This window comes from Dermacentor silvarum, chromosome 6, assembly GCF_013339745.2.
Source record: "Dermacentor silvarum isolate Dsil-2018 chromosome 6, BIME_Dsil_1.4, whole genome shotgun sequence".
Lineage (NCBI taxonomy): Eukaryota > Metazoa > Arthropoda > Arachnida > Ixodida > Ixodidae > Dermacentor > Dermacentor silvarum.
In genome coordinates, this window is record NC_051159.1 from 117,877,881 (window position 1) to 117,897,770 (window position 19,890).

The 19,890-nt window shown below is 46.9% G+C and overlaps 1 protein-coding gene across 1 annotated transcript in view; it reads left to right on the plus strand.

Annotated features, from left to right (window-relative positions):
• LOC119455910 (protein canopy homolog 2-like) overlaps positions 1 to 19,890 on the plus strand; it is a 30,924-nt gene that overhangs the window by 3,405 nt on the left and 7,629 nt on the right. Inside the window, exon 3 of the mRNA XM_037717449.2 lies at positions 11,447 to 11,641. Coding sequence (XP_037573377.1) covers positions 11,447 to 11,641 — 195 coding nt within the window. The remainder of the gene's footprint in view (positions 1 to 11,446; positions 11,642 to 19,890) is intronic.

Sequence of the window (19,890 nt, forward strand, 5' to 3'; positions counted from 1 at the left end):
TTAGATTATAGGAGCTTTCTTTTGTGGTGCGATAAAATTCAAGGATTTCCTGCCTTTTTACCATTGTTCCCCTTTAATTTCACTGTAATTTAAAAATAGCCTTGATTGATAAAAGCACAAGGCAGTGTAGCCACAGGAACATTTTTAGTTACAGTAATATTTGCAATAACAGGATTTATCACCGTTCAAATTTACAATAATGTGTACATGCATATTTATCAGTGTTCAAATCAGTCTTGCAGTGCACTCTTTCTGATGTAAGTGACGAAGCATCTAAAACACCCTTTCAATGTTTACCCTGGGCATAGGAAAAGCCAGTAGATCTTGCACAGTGTGTAAAAGGCTGTTAGTTTGCGGGATGCACGTCCTCCAGAAATCGACAGGCACATTGATTACTTCAACAGCATACACTTGATGTTCTGAGACAACTGCTTTACCCTCTAGGCAGTGTTGTACCCAAGTGGTAGAAAACAACTGCTCAAATGTGTCTGAATGCACAGTTCACTTTCGAGTTTAGGATGGGCCTGCTGGGTGTTCCATAGTGGCCCTCTGGGAATGTTGTAAGGAATGTTTTGCTACATGGTGTGGCTCCACTTTTCTGCTACAGCAATCTATTGTTCTCTGTAGCTGTTATTTACTTCGCAGCACATTTCATTGCCTACAATGTCAGGTGTGCCGTTGACATCTGCACATAAGGTTGTGGCTTGTCTGTCATTCCTGCAGCTTAGCAGTTTCTGCAGGAGCTCAGAAAGGACACAGTACACGTCAGGCAAATGAACAGACTCGGCTTTTAGTTGCTTATTAATAGCAGTTTCTTTGAGTTTGTCAGTGGGAACCTCCGCTGCTTACTTTTTCCTGAAAATGTTGACACAGCGTAGTCAAGTAATAGCATCTTATAGTCCGGAAAATGCGTTTCTGGGTAAGTTTAAACCGCTAATTTATTTTACTTACGAGTGCTTTTCTGATTTTATTGGTATAATTTGAAAACGTGGAAACCTAGCCATTAATTACGATTTCGTTGCTTGTGCATTGAAAGCACTTGCTTCCACATCCAGTAACAATGTGTAGTTGCATACAAAACCGGCTTTCCTTGAGTTGCTTCTGGCCTTAATGAACGCACCTGGTCTACTCTTGATACTCCGAGGCCCATGCATGCAGCTTACTGACCATTGTCATCTGCTTATCCCTTCCACCTATTCTCATACATGTATTCCCTTAGCTCTCAAACGTAGGCCACAGTGCCAGCCTTTTGAATAAAGAGGCCATTCATCCTTTTCTTCTTTTTTTTTATATGCCAAAGAAAGCTTGCATGCAGTATACTTGATGGCTCTAACTCGGAGCTTTCACAAGAAATGATGGTCTATAGTTGGCCATGGTGGCCTGTGGCTCTGTACTGTGCTGGTATGCGTGGGCACACACGCTTCCTGTGAGAGAACTCTTTTTACTTCACTTTCTAGACAGTATATGCCTGTTATAATGATCATTCCGGCTTCTATAATGGTCTATAACACTGGCCTGTGCTGGTCTGTAGCATGAAGTGCATATGCCGGGAGAACTCTTTCTCACTGAAACCCGTTACCGGTCTATGCCTGTTAAACGGTCTATAGTGGCCAATAATTGTCTATAAGCTCCTGTAGAAATCTGTGCAAGTATTTAGTGGTTTATGTTGGTCTATAACTGCAATTGGGACCCGCGTGCACGAAATCCCCATTTCAGGTCACGAGAGCATGCTATTACTGGGATAGTAGTAGTAGTAGTAGTAAACTTTATTTAGAAAAAAACTTAGAAACTGCACGATGAATTGGGCTCCCCAGTCCAGGAGCCCGCTGGTCGCCTGCACCAATGCAGAGTCTATGTAGGCAGCGTCTATGTAGGCAGGATTGCTTGGTCGTCGTGTGTGGTGGCTGCTGTCAGCCACTCTGCCGTAGGGGGTAGGATGAGGGTGGAGCTGTTGGGAAGTGTTAGGGAGTCCCCTAATGCCATAGTATGTGCGGAATGTTTGGGGGACCGCCACAGATCCTGCACTCTGGTGGAGGCTCTGTTACTTGTCCCCATATAAGGTGTTGTCCAGCTGGTGTATACAGGGTGTTTGTGCTTGGTGAATGAGTGTGCCCTGTCGTCTGGTGAGGTGTGGGCTGAGAGTTGAAAATTGTCTTCCGTCTTCTCTGTATGGTGCTTGTGTGGGCCAATTGTGGGAGCCTTGTGAGAGAATAGACCTGAGCAGGGAATGGGGGGGGGGGGCCCAACACAGTGCTTCTCGGTTGAGCAGGTTAGCCCCTTCATTGCCCTCCATTCCCATGTGCCCCGGTATCCGATCACCTCGGTGGGCAGGTGTTTGTGGATTGCCTCACAGTAATCTTTGGGAAGTTGCCCACTCTGAAGTATCCAGCCGGCTTTCGTCGAATCTGTAAATATGATACACTTCTTCACTGTGATTGGGGCTGAGTTCAATCGCCTTGATGATGGCGGCAAGTTCAGGTCGTTGTGGTTGCGTCTTCATGATCGTTTGCGTGTGAGTGATCGTACGATGGTTATTGGTAACGGCTATGGGTGCTGCGCTGGGGTTGCTGATGGCAGCATCGGTGTACAGGTATGTGTGGGTGTTGGCTCGTTTAATGTACTTGCTGTAGTACGTGATGCGTTGTTCTCTGCTTTCTTTGTTTCGTTGGGGGTCGATGTGGCATGGTATAGGGGGCTATTGTGAGAGCAGTGCTCTGGCGTTTTTGCCGAGCAGGCGGTGGGGTGTCGTTGGGTTCGAAACACATTGTTTGCAGGATTCTTCTGCCTGATGTAGTACTGTTCAGTCTAATTTCCTGCTTGCGTTAGTGTGTGCTGTTAAGCTCTTCTAGGGTGTTATGGTTACCTGCCTTGTCTAGCAGCTCTGTACTTGTGTTGGTCAGCACTCACATTGCAAGTTTGTTGGCTTTGTGAATGAAGGTGTCGAGCTTGTTCTGCTGTGCCTTTGTGAGGTTAATGCATGGTGTGTGATAGTGGAGGGGAGAAAAAAGTAATGCGTAATGCAGCCACAGCATCCCTGTCTCATGAAGCCCTCGGTGGCGATTGGATATGCGCTGCATCATGTTCAAGACCTGTTCACCCTGCTTTAGCAAGTGCTGAACAGTAGCCGCACCCCCTCCATCTCACTTCATGCGGAAGCCTAATATTTTGATATTATGTCTTTGTGAAATGTTTTGTCCTTTTGTGTAGGGTGATGGGTGGAGGTCTCCAGTGCGTGGTGTGCACAAGAAGCAGCTCCGCCATTTCTAGGGAGCACTCCCAGCCAATGCTTGCAGCTGCCATTTGGGCTGCATCTAGCGCATGTTGCAAGGTGTCCTGTATTTCCCCCGGAGAGCCTTTGTTGATTCATATGGTTATGTCATCGGCGTACAGTGTGTAACATAAGTCTGGTATGGGGAGTAGAGCTCTGGTGTATGCAACACATTGCTAAGTTGAACAATGATGGGGAGAGCACTGCTCCTTGTGGTATGCCCCTTGGCGATTGTGGGTAGGAGTTAGATATGTTTCCTATTTTTAGGGCGCCTCAAGAAGTCCCGCACCTAGTTGTCTATCTTGGTGCCACAGTTGGTGGAAGAGAGCTCTGCAAGCATGGCATCTTGGGGCACGTTGTCGAAGGCTTTCTTTAAATCTATGGCTAAGATTGCTTTAAGTTGGGAGTTGCTGGGATGTTTGGTGATGTCTTCATGTATCTGGAGGAAAGCGTCTTGCGTAGACAGTTGGTATCTGTATCCCAGCATAGTGTGCAGCAGGTGCTGCATATTTTCTAGATGTATTAATCTGTTCAAAATTATGCGCTCCATCACTTTGCTTGCAATGATTGTCAGCTAGATGAGGCGGAGGTGGCCAGTGTCGGGTGATTTACCAGGCTTTGTGGTGAAGATAATTGTGGCTTCCTTCCACTCTCTCGGGGGGGATGCCCGAGATCAACACTTGGTTAAGTTGACTGAGGAAGAACTCCAAGTCATGCCCTAATTTAGGTTTGATTAAGTGCAGTTTATTGGATACCTGAGTATCCCACTGTTTCTGCCAGTGCTGCTTCAGCTTATGCCGTATGTATGGTTTAATGTCTGTGGCTAGGATGGGTATGCTTATGTCAGTGTCGCTAAAAGCTACTGAGGTAGCGTTCTCATCAGCATCTTCGTTACCTTTTATGCCACTGTGTCCAGGCACCCAGCATAGGATGATGACTTGTTTCCCTATATAAGCTGAGCATAGCAATGCATAGAGTTCGTTAAAGACAGTGTTTTTATGTTTTCGTAAGCTCATTAGGGCTCGGACTACGCTCAATGAGTCCATGAATACAATAGCCCTAGTGAGATTCGTTTGTGTTATGTGTTTTACTGCAGAAAGGATAGCGTATGCTTTGGCCGTAAAAATACTGGTATATGGATTAAGTGGTACCGGATAGTGAAAACGATGGTCCTAGAACTGCGTAAGCAACACCAGCAGGAGACTTCGAAGCGTCTCTATAAAATTCAGCACTGGAATACTTCTCCTGAAGCTCAAGGAAATGTGAATGTATATGTGCCTCAGGTGCTCGTTTTGATATTTCTGCAAAAGAGATGTCACATTCAATAGTCTGCCACTCCCAAGGCGGTGGAAGCCGAGTAGGAGCCATTAGGACATTCTCTAGAAGGGGGACGTCTGTTTCTTATGACAGTGCTTCCAACCGGAGAGACAGAGGAGGCCTAGGTGGTTGGGCGGTTACGGAACAGCCTGGCTGTGGACAAATCGCGAATAGGTGAATGGCATGGATGATGTACATCTGATTTCACCTTCAGGGCATATGAGAAACTTAATTAGGTCCTTTGGTGATGTAGAGACCATTCGTTGGATTTGTAGGACATTCGTTGGAGCACGATACAAAGAAGTGCTCCTTTGTCGATTAAGAATAGATCATGCCTTCGGCACCCACTCTTACCTACTGACTGGAAGTGGTCCTCCGTCATGTCGAAAGTGTGGCGACAGGCTTACAGTTCTGCATGTCCTTATCCAGTGCAGGGAAATAGAAAGGGAGTGTAGACCGCTTATAACGTAAGTTGCCGGAGTCTCGAATATCCGCACTATAAGCGGTACCGCACTATAACCAAAGCAACAATTTTCAAGGCCCGAATATATGCAAACCATGTGAACTGAGCCACCACACGTATGCGACAGTCGAGGAATGCGACTAGAAAGTTTGCATTCAATTTGCAGTCGAATCTCGTTAATTCGAACCAAATCACGCAGCAGCGCCTCCGACCGGCATTGCTCCGGTACCGCCATAGAGTAAAAGCTTAGGAGAGACCCCTCAATGTCGCGCGCGAACAAAAAAAAATGCGGCGGAAATTTCACCCTCTCTCAAATGGCAAGGTCGCCGATTCTGCGTTGCGCCAGAACATGCGTGTACGTGCCGACGTCTCAGCCACGCTACCGTAGCCACGCATAGAAAATGGCAGTGAACCCTTCTTTCGCCTTTATGCTTCCTATACTTTCTAGTCACGTGTTGACCTTGCACGCTGCGGCTACGGTGCAGAGGGAAGCAGCGGCGCTGTCCCAGGCCGGCCAACGAAACTGTTCATGCCGGCAAATGCCCGCTTCCCGATAACGGCAGAAAATGAAACTTCGGGGAGCTGTCGCCGGGACAGCTGGAGTGGCGGCGGGCGCGCACGGTGCAGTCGAAAGTGAGGGAGCTGCGAGGGGAGCCACCGAAGGGAGTTGCTGAGGCGAAATCCGCTTCACTGCCGCCCTCCTCCCTCACATTCCACGGTCTCCGTGTGCGCCCTTCGCCGTGCCGGCGCCGCCCGCTCCCTGAAGTTTCGTTTACTGCCGTTATCGTGAAGCGAGCGTTGGCCGGTGTTGGCAGTTGCAGTTTCATGGCCCTCGCTCGCTATGCGCGCCGTGATGTTTCAAGATTCTGGTTTCAGCCTCACTGGCTGTTCGTTCGCACCACGTGCCCTTCTCCTCCACTTCGTCTCTCTTCATCGAGCACTCCTTGGGGCGCCCGTTTGAGGGGAGCGTTCGCCGTCTCCGCTGACTTCCGTACTCTCAGGCAGCCGCACTGTAACCAGTATTTAGTTTCCCGCAACTGCACTGTAAGCGACACGTGTATACATGGAGTGCTATGGGAAAATTAACGGGAGTCTGAAAAGACCGCACTATATCCGGTCCTGCACTATAAGCGGTTACATTTTATAAGTAGTCTATACTGTACTTTCATTCTGCATATCGCCAGCATATTCCACTTCACCCAGCATTCTTTCTAAGAAAAGAACCGCTTTTTAACTTGAAAACAGTTTTTAGCTTTTTAGATGAAGTTAATGTCCTAGAAATAGTTTGGCCGGGTCATGTGTAGCACAGCCTTGCCTTCAAGGCTGTAGCTGCAGTGACATTAGTTTTTATAGAACATGCCTCTGAGCTCTCTACATCAAGAGCCATGTGGAGGCTTTATCGTAGTAAAACATTTATAGTACACCTCTTATTTTCCAGTGAATCGTTGTCATTATATTTTATGCAGTTTACAGCGACCCATTCTTAGGCCTCTTTACAGCCACATTACATTTACATTTGTAACTCAATTTAATCACTTCATTCATAATACATAAAGAATGTTGTCATGGCACTCTTTGGCCATAGCTGGCCCTTATGCCATTAAACGCCACACATCAATCAGAACTCCAAGTCATAATCCGCTAGATTGCGGAGCTGTGCCCCTGTTTAATTCATCCGGCCCGGGCGCTTTGTCCAGTGGTGTTTCCACAAGTGCGCATTTCAGCTCTGCCATGTCGACATCTTCCATGAGGAGGGAATCATCCGACTCCACTCCTTGGTAGTCTGGGTATGTGGGACTGTCCAGAGAAGCCATGTAGGTCTCTCAGAGGATCTTGAAAACGTCTCCATTAACTCTTACACTGATCGCTAATTTTCTGAATGCGTTGTGATGTAACAGTTTTGGTTGCTGTGGGATCTGTTAGTGTCCTGACTAGGTGCCACATGTGGCTCATGCTGAGCGTGTTGTTCAGTCCTTCGCATGTGTCATACCACTGGTCGCTGGTCAGTTGTGCTGAATAGTACTGTATTTCTCTGTTGATCTGGTTGATACGACTCCTGAGTTTTCTATTTGTCTTCCGGTGTTTCCATCTTTTGAGAAGGCCGTGCCTGGCCTCGCAGAGGTGTAGCAGGTGCTTATCCCTGTAGGGTTGTTTTGGTGTCTTCTTGTATGAGTGAAGTGTGTTTCCGCGTCTTTTGGTGTAACATGTAGAGAAGTGTGACCGCCAACCTCTTGTGCCTCACCTTGTCCCATTCCACGATCCGCTGCTTCCTAACCCTCTTGGCAAACAAGGTCGTGTCGACTGTGATGCACAAGAGAGTATGGCCACTCGTGAACGTGTCATGTGTTGTTCCACGAAGCTGAGAATGACCCTTTGGTCAGGGTGAGGTTGGGCATGGTGTCCCTCTCAACCGAGTTGCCACGTCTGGTTGGTGATTTGGGTTTGTTTAATATTGTGAATTCTGCCTCTTGTATGTGTTTTTGGAGGTGATTTCCCTGAGGTGTGTTCTTCGTGTACCCCCAAGCTGTATGTGCGGTGTTGTAGTTTCGCCCCAAAAGTACCTACATGGGTGCATTTTGAACGTCTCCCTTATTTAGCCGATTTCTTCTTGCAGAGAATTCTAACTGTTCGTGATGTAAATTTCGAGAGCATTTTTTTTTTTTTTTTTCATTTGTAGTGTTTGTGGCAAACGGTCTCATAGTTGTGGACTTCGAACTCCTGTGCGTGATCGTTGCTGCGATCTCCTTGCGGATAAGCGTGGCTTGTGTGTTGGTATTCTGTGTAGCCAGATAGCTTGGGGTTGTGTCCAGGTTCTTGCAGGACTATAACGTGTGGCGCAGTATTCTGCATAGCAATGTACTGCCTGAGGAGTCCGTGTTTATTTGTGAACCCCTGGCAGCTCCACTGCCATACATGCAAGTGTTGTGGCGTCGTGCCAGTGGGTTGGGTGATGGATGGGTTTCCAACCCTTTGTTCTACCGCGTCAATGCGCTGACAGAGATTCTGTATGGCTTGAGTGATCGGGGCAACAATGGCTTGCAGTTGGGCCTGCATTTGGGGTAAGATAGCATCATCACCTGGCGGATCAGCATGGGGAGTTGACTTCAATTTCTGCTTGCCTTTTCATTTCGCACTTCTGATCTGCTTTGAGCTCTTCACAAAGGTTTTGCATTGCTTCTACGAATGAGGTGCTGTGTTCATTGGAGCATCCCGCTTCAGATTTTTGTTGGGGCCTATGTCGATACCGATGGCGCGTAGTCGGGAGGGTACATATTAATATCTATTTGCTCCGTGTCGTTTGTCGGAGGGGTGTCGTGTGTGTCTGGGTGCGTGCGTCAGTAGACTAGGACTGCTTCTGTCGGTGTTGAGTGTGGTTGATTTTGACGGGCTTGGGAAATCCCACGCATGGATCTCATTAATGCTGCCCTGTAAGTTTTAGCTATCTGTTGTGCTTTTTTTGCATGGGTTGGGGAGTGTGGAAGGGTGGGAAGGAGTGAAGAGTGGCTGGCTGACCTTCTGTTATTGGTTCTCTTTGGATTGGGAGTGTGCTCTGCACTTCGACGACGTGCTGCGTTTTTGTTTGGAGCCCCTGTTCCGGGATCTGCCTCGGCTCCAGGTATGGCTCTTCCCTGAGCTGCAGTCTCTTCAGGTGTGCGGCCTGCCGCATTGCTGTGTCTGCGGTGTGACGAACTTTACAATCCGGGTTGTCGGCTTGGTCGTCCCCATTGCAGTTAGGGCAGCATGGCGTGCACTCATGCTCTTGCGTCGGATCATGGATGATCTGTGCGCAGTTTTTGCTGCGGGGCCTGTTGGAGTCTGGGCAGACATCGGCGCGATGGCCTATGCCAAAGCATGTAGTGCAGAATTGCGCACAAGGTTGGTGCGGGTAGCAGCGGTATACTCTATCGCCAAAGATGACCTTGCACGGCAAATATGGTCCTTTGAAGGTGAGAATTGCGGTAGCTTTTCGACCCATCATGTGGGCACTGAGGATCTTGAACTCGGACGCCTCGAGCTCTCTCATGAGCTCTTCTGTCGTGGTACCAGGTTCTATGTTATCAACAACCCCACGACACGCGTTGTGCGGCGAGGCTTCATAAATTTGCACGGTGCTGTGGCTGTCGCTCAGGTAAGTATTTGCTGTTGGGGTAATCTTTTTGATACTTCAGATGTCATGCAGGTTAGAAATGCCAGGTTCTTGAGGTTATCTATCTCGCAGTGGAGTGCTTTTGATTCGGCGATGGTGAGTCCATTGCTTAGCACTCGAAGTATGCACGGGGTGGTATTGGATAGGATCAGGCCGGTAGAAGGGCGAATGATTAATTTTACTAGTTGAGGGAGACTCACGGGCTTTCGAGGTAACCAGGAGGTCCATCCATCGACAACAGTTTGGTAGCGGTGTGCCATCTTGGTAGTGACAGTGGCGTCGGTCCATGCTTGAACTACGCCCTATGCCAGTGCAAGCCCTGGTTGAGCTTTGTGTTGTCGGTTCTTCAAGCTGTTGTGCCGACTCAGTGATCACAGTCGACCCAAACACTGTGCATGTAGTCACTGCACACACTTGCACTATTGGAGTCGATTGGTTGGGGCCTGTAGAGTCTGCACGTTTTACAGCGATGAGACCTGGTGGTTCAGAGATGCCGCGAGTTGCTCTCAAAACTCGGACCACAGTGGCTGGCCCTCCAAGCGCGTGGTGTTTCAGGAGGCCCGGGCAGGGGGTGACGGGCGAAGTTCACTGCCTTCTATTCGGTACGCGCTTCCGAGCGCGCCGACTGCATGTCTGTTCGCTTCGGCTGCTGACGGTGTTCTCATTACTGGGCAAAGACTAAAAGTGTGTATACAGGGCATGACAGGTATTTCAGAACAGTGTTCATGCCATAACTGCTTGTGAAATGCAGGAATTTGTCTAGCGCCCTTGGGATCGCTTCAACACTGCTCATAGATACTATTAGCGTCAAATAACAGCCTCCAGTAGTATGCGTGAAATGAAACGGCTCGCTCTGCTAGTCACACTTGCTGTCGACTTCAGCAATTCAAAGATGGTTTCTAAATGTGACAGGTGCTATCTGTCTGCCAGGCTCAATCCTTAGTGTGTAGTGTTTTCTGTGATCTGTGTTGTACACTGCAACCAGCGAACTATGCCATGGCAGGGATATACATAGTGTAGCCATTACGTTCTGAAGGGGTCTGTAAATGTAGGTTTTATTCATTTGCACTGTATGTGGTAATTCTGGATTCACAGTATATTGTCATGGATTAAGAGATGGTGCAGGGGCAGACGCACGAGCAGAAAAAATGGAAGGCTCAACCTCTTCATTGAGTGAAGTTGTCCCCAGAAAGCAATGCTGCATTTGGAGTGACGATAGCGGCGACCAGAATTGGCACTTTGAATCCTTCTGCTTGAGGTCATCTGCTGTTATGCATGCATGGCAAGAGAGAATAACACTGCTTGCCGCTTCTTCTCTCATGCAACTTAACACATTGAAATGCTTGGCAGATTGCATCACATTGCACAGCAATGATTTACTACTTATAAAATGAAAGTGTGGTAGTTCTCCCCTGTCCTTACCTCAAGGAGATAGTGCATTGAGACATTATGTGACATTGCACTACCTTTGGGATCGGCCCAGATATGTGATAGAAAGCATGCACCTGGCATTGCATGGTATGTAACACTACTATGCACAAAACAGATGTGAGACCTGTGTGTACTTGTCGTGCACAGCTGTACATCTCACTGTCACATGTACTAGACTGCGATGGGCAGCTGTGCAACAGCCACACAACACAGCAGTGTTTAACTAGACAAGAAAGCAAAAACACAGAAATAGACAGTATGGTACAGAACAGTATGTAAACTTCACTTACTTCGACAGTCATCTGTAATGGCTTTAGTTCTTTACTGGGACTTCTTCAGTTCTACAAAAAACTGTTCTTATTACCAGTGTATTTGTTTCTTAGGCCATGAGTTCCTCCCTAATTGCCTAGTTTCTTGTTTTATTCCTAATATATAATGAAAATGCCTAGTTGCTTACTAGAGTGCCGTACTCCACATAACTCGGACTTCTCATTGAATACAACTGAACCGTATGTCATAATTTTTTCTCAGTAGTACTTCCAGTACTACTTAGGTGGTAGTGAAAGCTATTGATGAGTTGTCACAAGGCTACTGTTTTAGTGCATTTTCAAAGTGCTAGAACTTGAAGAATAGCACATTATGAAAAGGTTGGCATACAGGGAAGTATGGCAGAGTGGCAAACCCTGCATAGGCCACATGGCCGGTTTGAAGTGTTAAGGGCTGCACTAACCGACTCCAATATCTCGTAGATGTTGCCAATCATCTCGCACTGTTGTAAATTTATTTCATGTTCCACTTGTGCTTTTTTTATTCATTCCAGATTCCCTATGCTGGCTCCGAGGCGCACATGCACGACGTCCTCGATGAGGTGTGCAACCAGATGGACAATTACGCGCAGGCAACGCACAAGGAGAATGGAGAGCTAATCCTTGTTAACCTTAGCAAGGAGGTTGACAAGCTAAGCACTTACCAAGTTGTTGCTGATCCCACTGCTAACGGAAAAATTAAGCAACTGGTTAGTTCCACTCTTGATTTTATTTTTGTTCTTAACAGTTGCTACTGCTCACACACTTAGGGCATGCACATAACTGAAGGCAGCAGGGTTAGACCTTCCGTCCAAATATAAGTTCAGTGCGTAGAATTATGGGGTGGCAATCAGTGTTTGCCAAGTATTACACTTATGAATGGCGAGAAGCAGTGAAAACAACTTGGCCATTCCTGTGAAGTGCAGTGTGGGCAAAACCACCTTTGAAAATCTGCCATGCCTCATGAAAACAAGAAACAAAAAAGAGAAAGAGGAGACAGGGGTAGATTCATGACCGAAAATGATGTGAGTAATCTTCGGTCTCTGATGTAGGAGAATGGAGAAAAAGGTTGTGGTCTCTGATGTGCTTTGAGGACAGTAGCCTGCCTCATCGCGACCAAACAGTTCAGTTACTTCTATGTCACCTAGTACAGATCGTATTTCTTCAATTCTTGTGACAGAACACTCCCTAGATATGGTTTTACAACTTGTGCTTTACAAGTTTCGGTGTATAACCACAATTTCCGACAGGCTCTGTAACTTAAGTTAAGAAGGAATCACATTGGTGAAACAATGCAAGCTGTATGACGACAGCGGCATGAGGACAATGAGAGGATGATTCTGAAATTATGACGATGGTATAACAAGGACATCATGAATACATGGCATGAAAACAATGGGCCGACGACGAGTGTGTGATGACAACGCCGTGATGAGTGTCTGACAAAGTTGGAATGACGATGCAATGACCATGACGGCATCACGACCACAAGTGCATACCTAGTGGCCCAAGCTATCGCACAACTTGGGCCGCTTGGTCGACGTAAAAGGCGTTACAATGATGGCATGATGACAGTCAGGTGATGCAGCTGGAATGAAGACGATAGAACAACCATGACGGCACCGCGACGACGAGCTAGTAGAGACCTAGTTGCCCAAGCTTGTAGATAACTTGAGCCACTGGGGCGTCGTAAGCAGCTAGATAGTAGGTAGGTAGGCTAAAGTTGGCTTAAGTAAGCAAATAATGCTAATTGCATTAAAATTTAGCAGGGGCCGGAGGCTTGTCAATACAGTCAGTGGGCTAAATACAGTAAAAGCTTGTTAATTCAAAATTTTGAATAATTCCAAGTAGCCGCCACGGTCCGTCCATCACAATATGTAACGCATCCTGCTAATTCACACTGAAATCCACACCGCCACTGATAATTCGAATTCCATGCAATCGTGGATGGGGAGAGTGCCAGTGCGCGGGAGCACATTCGCCACGCTGGTGTCGTCGCGTGGGCCATGCCGCTTTGCTCTTTCAATCTTAGGCACCCACGCCGCATCACCGATGGTCACAGTCAGCCGTTCAAAGCGGCGTGCAGTTTGAGGATCGTTTTGTGCATGCTCCGAAAAGAGAGCCGACGGCTCGCGCATTGAAGTATAGAGGGGACGGCATTTCAGCTGGCGCAGCGCAAGTGGCGTAGTGTGACTGGCCACAGGCGACACAAGGTGCGTTTAGAGTCCGACGTTTTCGGCGCGCGGTTGAGCATCACTTGTGGCCAGTCACACTGCGCCAGTCGAAATGCCATCCCCTGTATACTTCGATAAGCGCTCTTCGGAGCATGCACAGAACGATCCCCAACCCGCGCACCGCTTTGAACGCTATAAAGGCGCGTTTATAGTTTGACGTTTTTGGCGCACGGGCAAGCGTCACTTCTGGCCAGTCATGCTATGCCGCTTGTGCTGCACCAGCTGAAATGCCGTCGGCTGCTCTCTTGGAGCACGTGCAGAATGATCCCCAACCCACGTGCTGTTTTGAATGGCTGTCTGTGACTGTCAACGAAGCGGCATGGGCACCTTTTTTTCTTTGCGCAATGCATTGTGGCTCGGTGTGCATGGAGCAAGAGCCATCCCGACGTCGGACCATGTTGGCCGCATCCGGTTACATTGGCTGCGCCATTGCGTCAAACTATAGACGTTTTTCTCGCCAACATAATGTAGCGTGAGCGAACGCTCACGCTACGTTGGAGTATATACGCGCCTTAGCCTAGCGATTTTTTTCTCTTGACTTTCATTAGTTCAATTTTGTACAATTAGAATTTTCGTAGCATCCTCGCCGAATTCGAATTAACAAGCTTTTATTGTACAGAGAACTACCAACACTTAACAAAGCTCAATTCACTACACGAGAACTCATTTCTTAGTGTGTGCCAGCATTATGTAACCCTTATGGGAACACTTATCAACAGAGCACGGCAGCACCTGCAGTGAAGTCTCGTTATTTCAACCCTCGTTACTTCAGAAAAAAAATGTTATAATTTGAACTTGCTTGTCTGCTCAGAGGGACACAGTGTCGCAGCTTCACATATGACCAATTGCTACATTTGCTGTCCACAACGCAACAAGGGTGAACCATAGTGCTCGCGAAAAGAAAGCTCGACACCAACACTGGCCGTGGAGCTTGCGTCAACGTGGAGCACATTGTAACACACACACACGACACTTGCTGTGGGCTGGAAGTGTTTGAGTGTAGCGGTAAATTGTCGTTGTGCATTCTCTTTGTTACATTTTTTTATGGAAACAAATTAACCAGGATTCTAACTATTATGCACAATATTTGTTCACTATTAAGTTGGAAAAATTATCTATTATGCGACCTGGGTAGCCAATCGGATAGCTCGCCCAACTGAAGTCAGCTGGGCCTAACATGTCAATTGGGATGGGGTGGCGCCACTGCGATTGGTAGCGATGCACATTTTAACACCTTATAATAAATTACGCACTTCACGCAGAGTGCTTAAGTGTGTCACTTGATGATCAGAAGGAGCTACCCTAACAACTCAGTACGTTTGTACACAACCATCAAAATCATTTCAGGGTCCCTTTAAGGGTGTTTTGTTCTGCCTCTTCAGGCATGTACCGGTCTCCTAATTGATATAATAGTGGACTTCTGCGCTTGAGGCAGCATGATCAAATTCGGCTGGTGGAGATTTTTATTTATCTTTGTGTATTTTAATTACATACCATAAAATTCTGAGCAAGTGCCCCCCCCAAGCAAGTCGAAATTACTGGCAAAGTTAGGGGGGGGGGGGCGCTGTCCCGGAACGGCGCCAAAATTCAAGATGGCAACGATAACTCTTTTCTGCCAAAAAAAAGCGCAGTGGGAATGGCATTAAAATTTTATTGAAGATGAACTCTATTAAGCCAAAGATTTGTTAGTGGTGTTTATCACTCTTAAAACCACCGAAAGAACTACAGAAAGAGCGCATTGATGCTGCACCGACGCGTCGCCACGACCGGTGAAACAAACATTGGTTATGCAGCTTCTATTCCAGGCAAAATTATGTCCGCTAGAGTAAAGTGATGCACTAATGAGAGTTTAGCACTCAAAGTTTAGCACTAATGAGAGTTCCGATACAAGTCAAGCTCAGCTGCAGTGCATGGCTACCGACGGCGGACAGCGAACCGCAGCTCGGCCATGCTCGCATCGCAGCTGATGGTACCGCAAATATCAGCATGTTTTCTTCATCGTGCGAAATTATTGTGAGGAAAGGGTAAAGCGGCAACGATGGTAACAAAACATTGCTGCTTGGGAGCGTTGGCGGTTCGTTCTGAAGCGCCGTCTGCTACAGATTCGAAATGAACTGGAAAAGGCCTAGCGACGATATCGGTAGCGACTGATTAGCAGCGGCGACGCCAAAGCGTAGCCGCGACCACTCCTCTGTTGCCGAGTGGTCACGTCGCTGTGCCGCAGGGAAATCCTCTGTGCCGTGTGAGAGGCAGATCTCGCCTTCAGCCGGCGGTCCGTAGCCGCAGTTCGCCCCGATGCACACGTCTGGGGCGCCTAAAGTCCCTAGAAAAATATATCTAGGGACTATAGGGGCACCGGATGCAACCATGATTCGATGAAATGGCTCATCGGGGCACCGTGGTGCGCACCGGTGCAATTTGCCGAATTTGCCATTATTTTCGTGGACTGGATGTGGCAGGCCAGCGTTGGTGCGGAGCGGGGGGGGGGGGGGGGGCGCTTTCCCGGAACGGCGCGAAAATTTGAAGTTGGCAGTGAAGATAGGGGGGGGGGGGGCTCTTGCACGGGTGGGGGCGCTTGCTCAGAATTTTACGGTATTTATATCCAGGGTGTCCCAGCTATCACGCTGTACGATTTAAAAAAAGAGGAATGGCATTACGCGAAGCAAACCTAGTGCGTATTGTTTCCAGTACAGTGGAGTAGCCGCCAGTAATTTTTTGGTTACTGAGATTTAATTAGGTATTGTAATTAGTTATGTAACTTGAGAAGTACTGCTTAATTATCAAAGTATCAATGAGAAGATTGTAGAGCAACATGAAAAACTCCCAATACAGCTTTCTGTTGCGCATTACCTGCTACATAATGTGCTTTTCAGTGTGTCAAGAAATTTTCTGAATGTGAAGACGTGGGTTCGTTCCCCACCTGCGGACAGTTGTTTTTTCATCCATTTTCATTTTCATTAATTTATCATTTCTTGAATTCAATTATTAAGTACAAGTAATTTTCCCCTATGTTGTCCTTGGTGTTATTGTTTGTTGGCTCATGATATGCTTATATATATATATATATATATACACACACATATATACAGGGTGTCCCAGCTATCACGCAGCATGATTTTAAAAAAGAGGAACAGCGTTACGCGAAGCAAACCTAGTGCGTATTGTTTCCAGTGAAGTGGAGTAGCCGCCAGTAATTTTTTCGTTGCTTGAGATTTAATTAGCTAATTGTAATTAATTATCTAACTCGAGAAGTACGGTCCTAATTATCAAAGTGTCAGTGAGAAGATTGTAGAGCAACATGAAAAACTGCCGATACAGCTTTCTGTTGCTTAATACGTGCTACATAAATGTGTTTTCCGAGCGTGAAAGAAGCCTGCAAATGGCATGGGCTAAAATTTTTAACTCCCAGCATTCTTTCTGATCTGACAGCAACCTTGATCAAACTTCATCAATTAGAGCAATATAGAACTTCCGCACTAATGGCATAAACAAGATTGCACAGCAGCCGTACATTGGAACCTCCACCAGAGCGAAGTAGAACAAAAGAACGAAAACAGGAAATTGAGGAATGATGGCATGGGCTTGAACCGCCCGATTCATGGCCGATCCCCTAGAGTGGGTTGTGCCATTTCACTGACGAACAATATATCCATGGCTTTGGCACGCTTTAGGTTTTGGCTTTTTTTTTACTAGAGAGGCAGCATGGACGGAATGAGGCATTAGTTTTTTAGGCTTTTTTGGCACAGGCTTGCAGCAGTTTTTCGCAAAAATTTTATTGTGTAGCAGGGCGACGTAAGGCACTGCTCTCAACACTCAGACTACCAAAGGGTAAGCGTAATACTTAAAAATTAAATAAAGTTTAACAGGTCCCTGTCTTAATGGACTCAACCCAAGCACGTGGCTGAAGTTAACACCCACAACCAAGAGAAGTCATGCAAGTTGCCATATAGGTTACCCCTAGATGTGGTGTTCATTTGACACTACTTAAACCTTATCGGCTGTGCATACGATCTGGACTGCAAAAAGCGTGATATACCTATGACTACAGAACATGTGCATCTGCCTGAAGTATGCTGTGGAAAGTCAATCACTTGCAGAGCTTCCGTAAATGTTCAACGATAAACTTTAGTCTGAAAAGGTTCTCCTGCAACTTTGGTTGGACCCTCAACATTGGCACAATGTTCTAAAGGCTATCAAATTTCTGCATGAGAGTGGTCAGAATTTGAGGCTTTGAAGAGTGTTTGCTGTTCCTTGTTCATTCAAGCCACCATTTCCGTGCTCATCATCGACATTTTTCTTTACTTTTTTTTTTACTCTCATTCCCCTTTCTCAATGCTGAGTAACTAATCAGAACTTCGATTCAGGCCAGACTTGCAGAGTGGGGCCCTCCATTCCATTCCCATTCCGGAGACTGGAGATTCTTCGTAATTTCACTGCTTTAACTTTTTATAATCGTGAGAGTCAGACAATTCCCACTACTGGAGCTGCTGAGCTGGCCCATTTCACTCCTCCACGCAAAGTGCCTCGAGCGGCCAGTCACACGGCAATTCTGCGTGTATTCGCAGGCTTCTTTCACACTCGGAAAAACACATTTATGTACAGTTGCCGACCAATTTTCCGGACTTCACGGGGACTGAAAAATAGTCCGAAAATTGAACAGTCCGAAAAACGCAATGTCCAAAAAACTCGCGTGCACCCCCCCCCCCCCCCTTTAAGAAAAAAAAATATTAGTCTTAGAGCGGCTTAAGAAAAATGTCACAGTTTCGCCCAATAGATGGTACATCGCTTGCAATAGCAAATTTATAGCAAAATGTTAGTTTTATCGGCCGTATAAAGTTATAAATATGCGCTTACTAACTATATAAACACAGTATCACGCGCGCCCAGGTTACATGAACACATCTCGCTCGATGACCGTGGAAACTCGTTAAAACGCTGGAGTGAGAAAGCGCGCCAGAAGCAGCGGGCAAATTGACCTTTGCGCTGTCTATTCTCTCGTTTCAACACGAACGTCGAAAAAAAAGAAAAAAACAGCACATACAAAGCTACTGGCACTCAGCGCATGCCCTTTGTACCCATCGCAGATTGCTTTGAAGATGAGTCCCCCTCGGGCGCACACTTCGGCCACATAGCAGATAGCTTTCAAGATACGGTGCCTGCGTGGCAGCTCCGTCGGCAGCAGCCCCAAGAGCTGCACGCAGCTCCCCACCATCTCCGTTGCCTTCTCCCTCCTCGTGCCCTGCGAGCTAACGAAGTCTGCGCGCTTCCGGCCGCCTTCCTCTCTCCCGTGTGCGTTGCCGGCTCACCCTCGCAAGCTTTTTCACCCGCACACACACAGCGTACGGCGCAACCGAAACTTAAAAGAACACACAAAAAAAAATACAAATTCCGCTAAGTGATTATGACGATAGTGCTGAGCTGACCGAAAAAACAAACAAGTGCCCCTTTTTGTAACGTTTTGTCTGCCAAGGAAGAGTAGGCATGGCCTCCGAGACGGGAGGATAGTGTGCGTCTACTAATCTTCACTACTAATTTTGAAGGCTATATAGGGGGCCACTCGAAGCCAAGCCAACGGAAAATCCAACATGGTGGCCCCCAAGATCGGGTAGCGTGGCTTGGAGCGAGCAATTTAGTCCAGAAAATCAAACATTGGCACCTAGATTCGTCCGAAAATGCATTAGCTCTATGGGAACCCTAACGGTACATCTCAAGTCCAGAATATCTAACAAGTCCGAATTTTTGTAGTCCGAAAAATCCGTCGGCTACTGTAGCACGTATTGAGCAACAGAAAGCTGTATCGGGAGTTTTTCATGTTGCTCTACAATTTTCTCATTGACACTTTGCTGTTTAGGACAGTACTTCTCGACTTACATAATTAATTACAATTACCTTATTAAATCACAGTAACGAAAAAATTACTGGCGGCTACTCGACAGTACTGGAAACAATACGCACTAAGTTTGCTTTGCGTAATGCCATTCCCCATAGAAATAATGTGTTAAAACACTTAAATAGACGATGCAGTTTTACGCCTGACCCCGCCTTGTATGACTCCTCTCTGGTACCGTCCAAGGAGAAAGAAAGAAAGAAGAAAAAAAAAAAGCCGTAAGCAGATACAGGCTGGTACGTGAACACACTGCAGCCGGCTGATAACGGGTGTGCAATATCCGTATTCGCCCGAATGTAACGTGACCACGATTGCAACGCGAGAGGCGACTTTCCAGTCACGCGAAAAAAAAAAGAATGCAAATGTAACGCGAGATGAACGAAAAATAAATAGTACCTTTATTTCAGGAATCACAATTCGGGAACTAGTTCACTTATCATCGTCTGAAGAGGAGACTGAGGGTTCCTTGAGCAGTATTCTCGGGCGATCACTTTCGTAGATAGTTTCACTTTCGCGAAATTTCGTGTGATTTGTCAGTGAAAGTGTCCTCCCCGATTAGCGTTTCTGGCACTGTACTAAGCTTGCTATCAGGGCCAAGAGCGCTGTCAGCTGTATACTTCGTTACTGTTCGCCTCATCCCGGGTCCATTACCGGGACGAGCCGAGTCTCACAATAGGGAAACTATCTCCTAAAGTAGTCGCCGGAGAATCATCGCCCGAGCCATCGAGCTTGTTCGAGACAGATGTGTTTCTTAAAAGAATGCACAACCATTTCATTCAGGGTCAGTACCAGGCCACTTCGATTTCCGCAGAGCATTTCCCACTGGCCTCGCATTTAA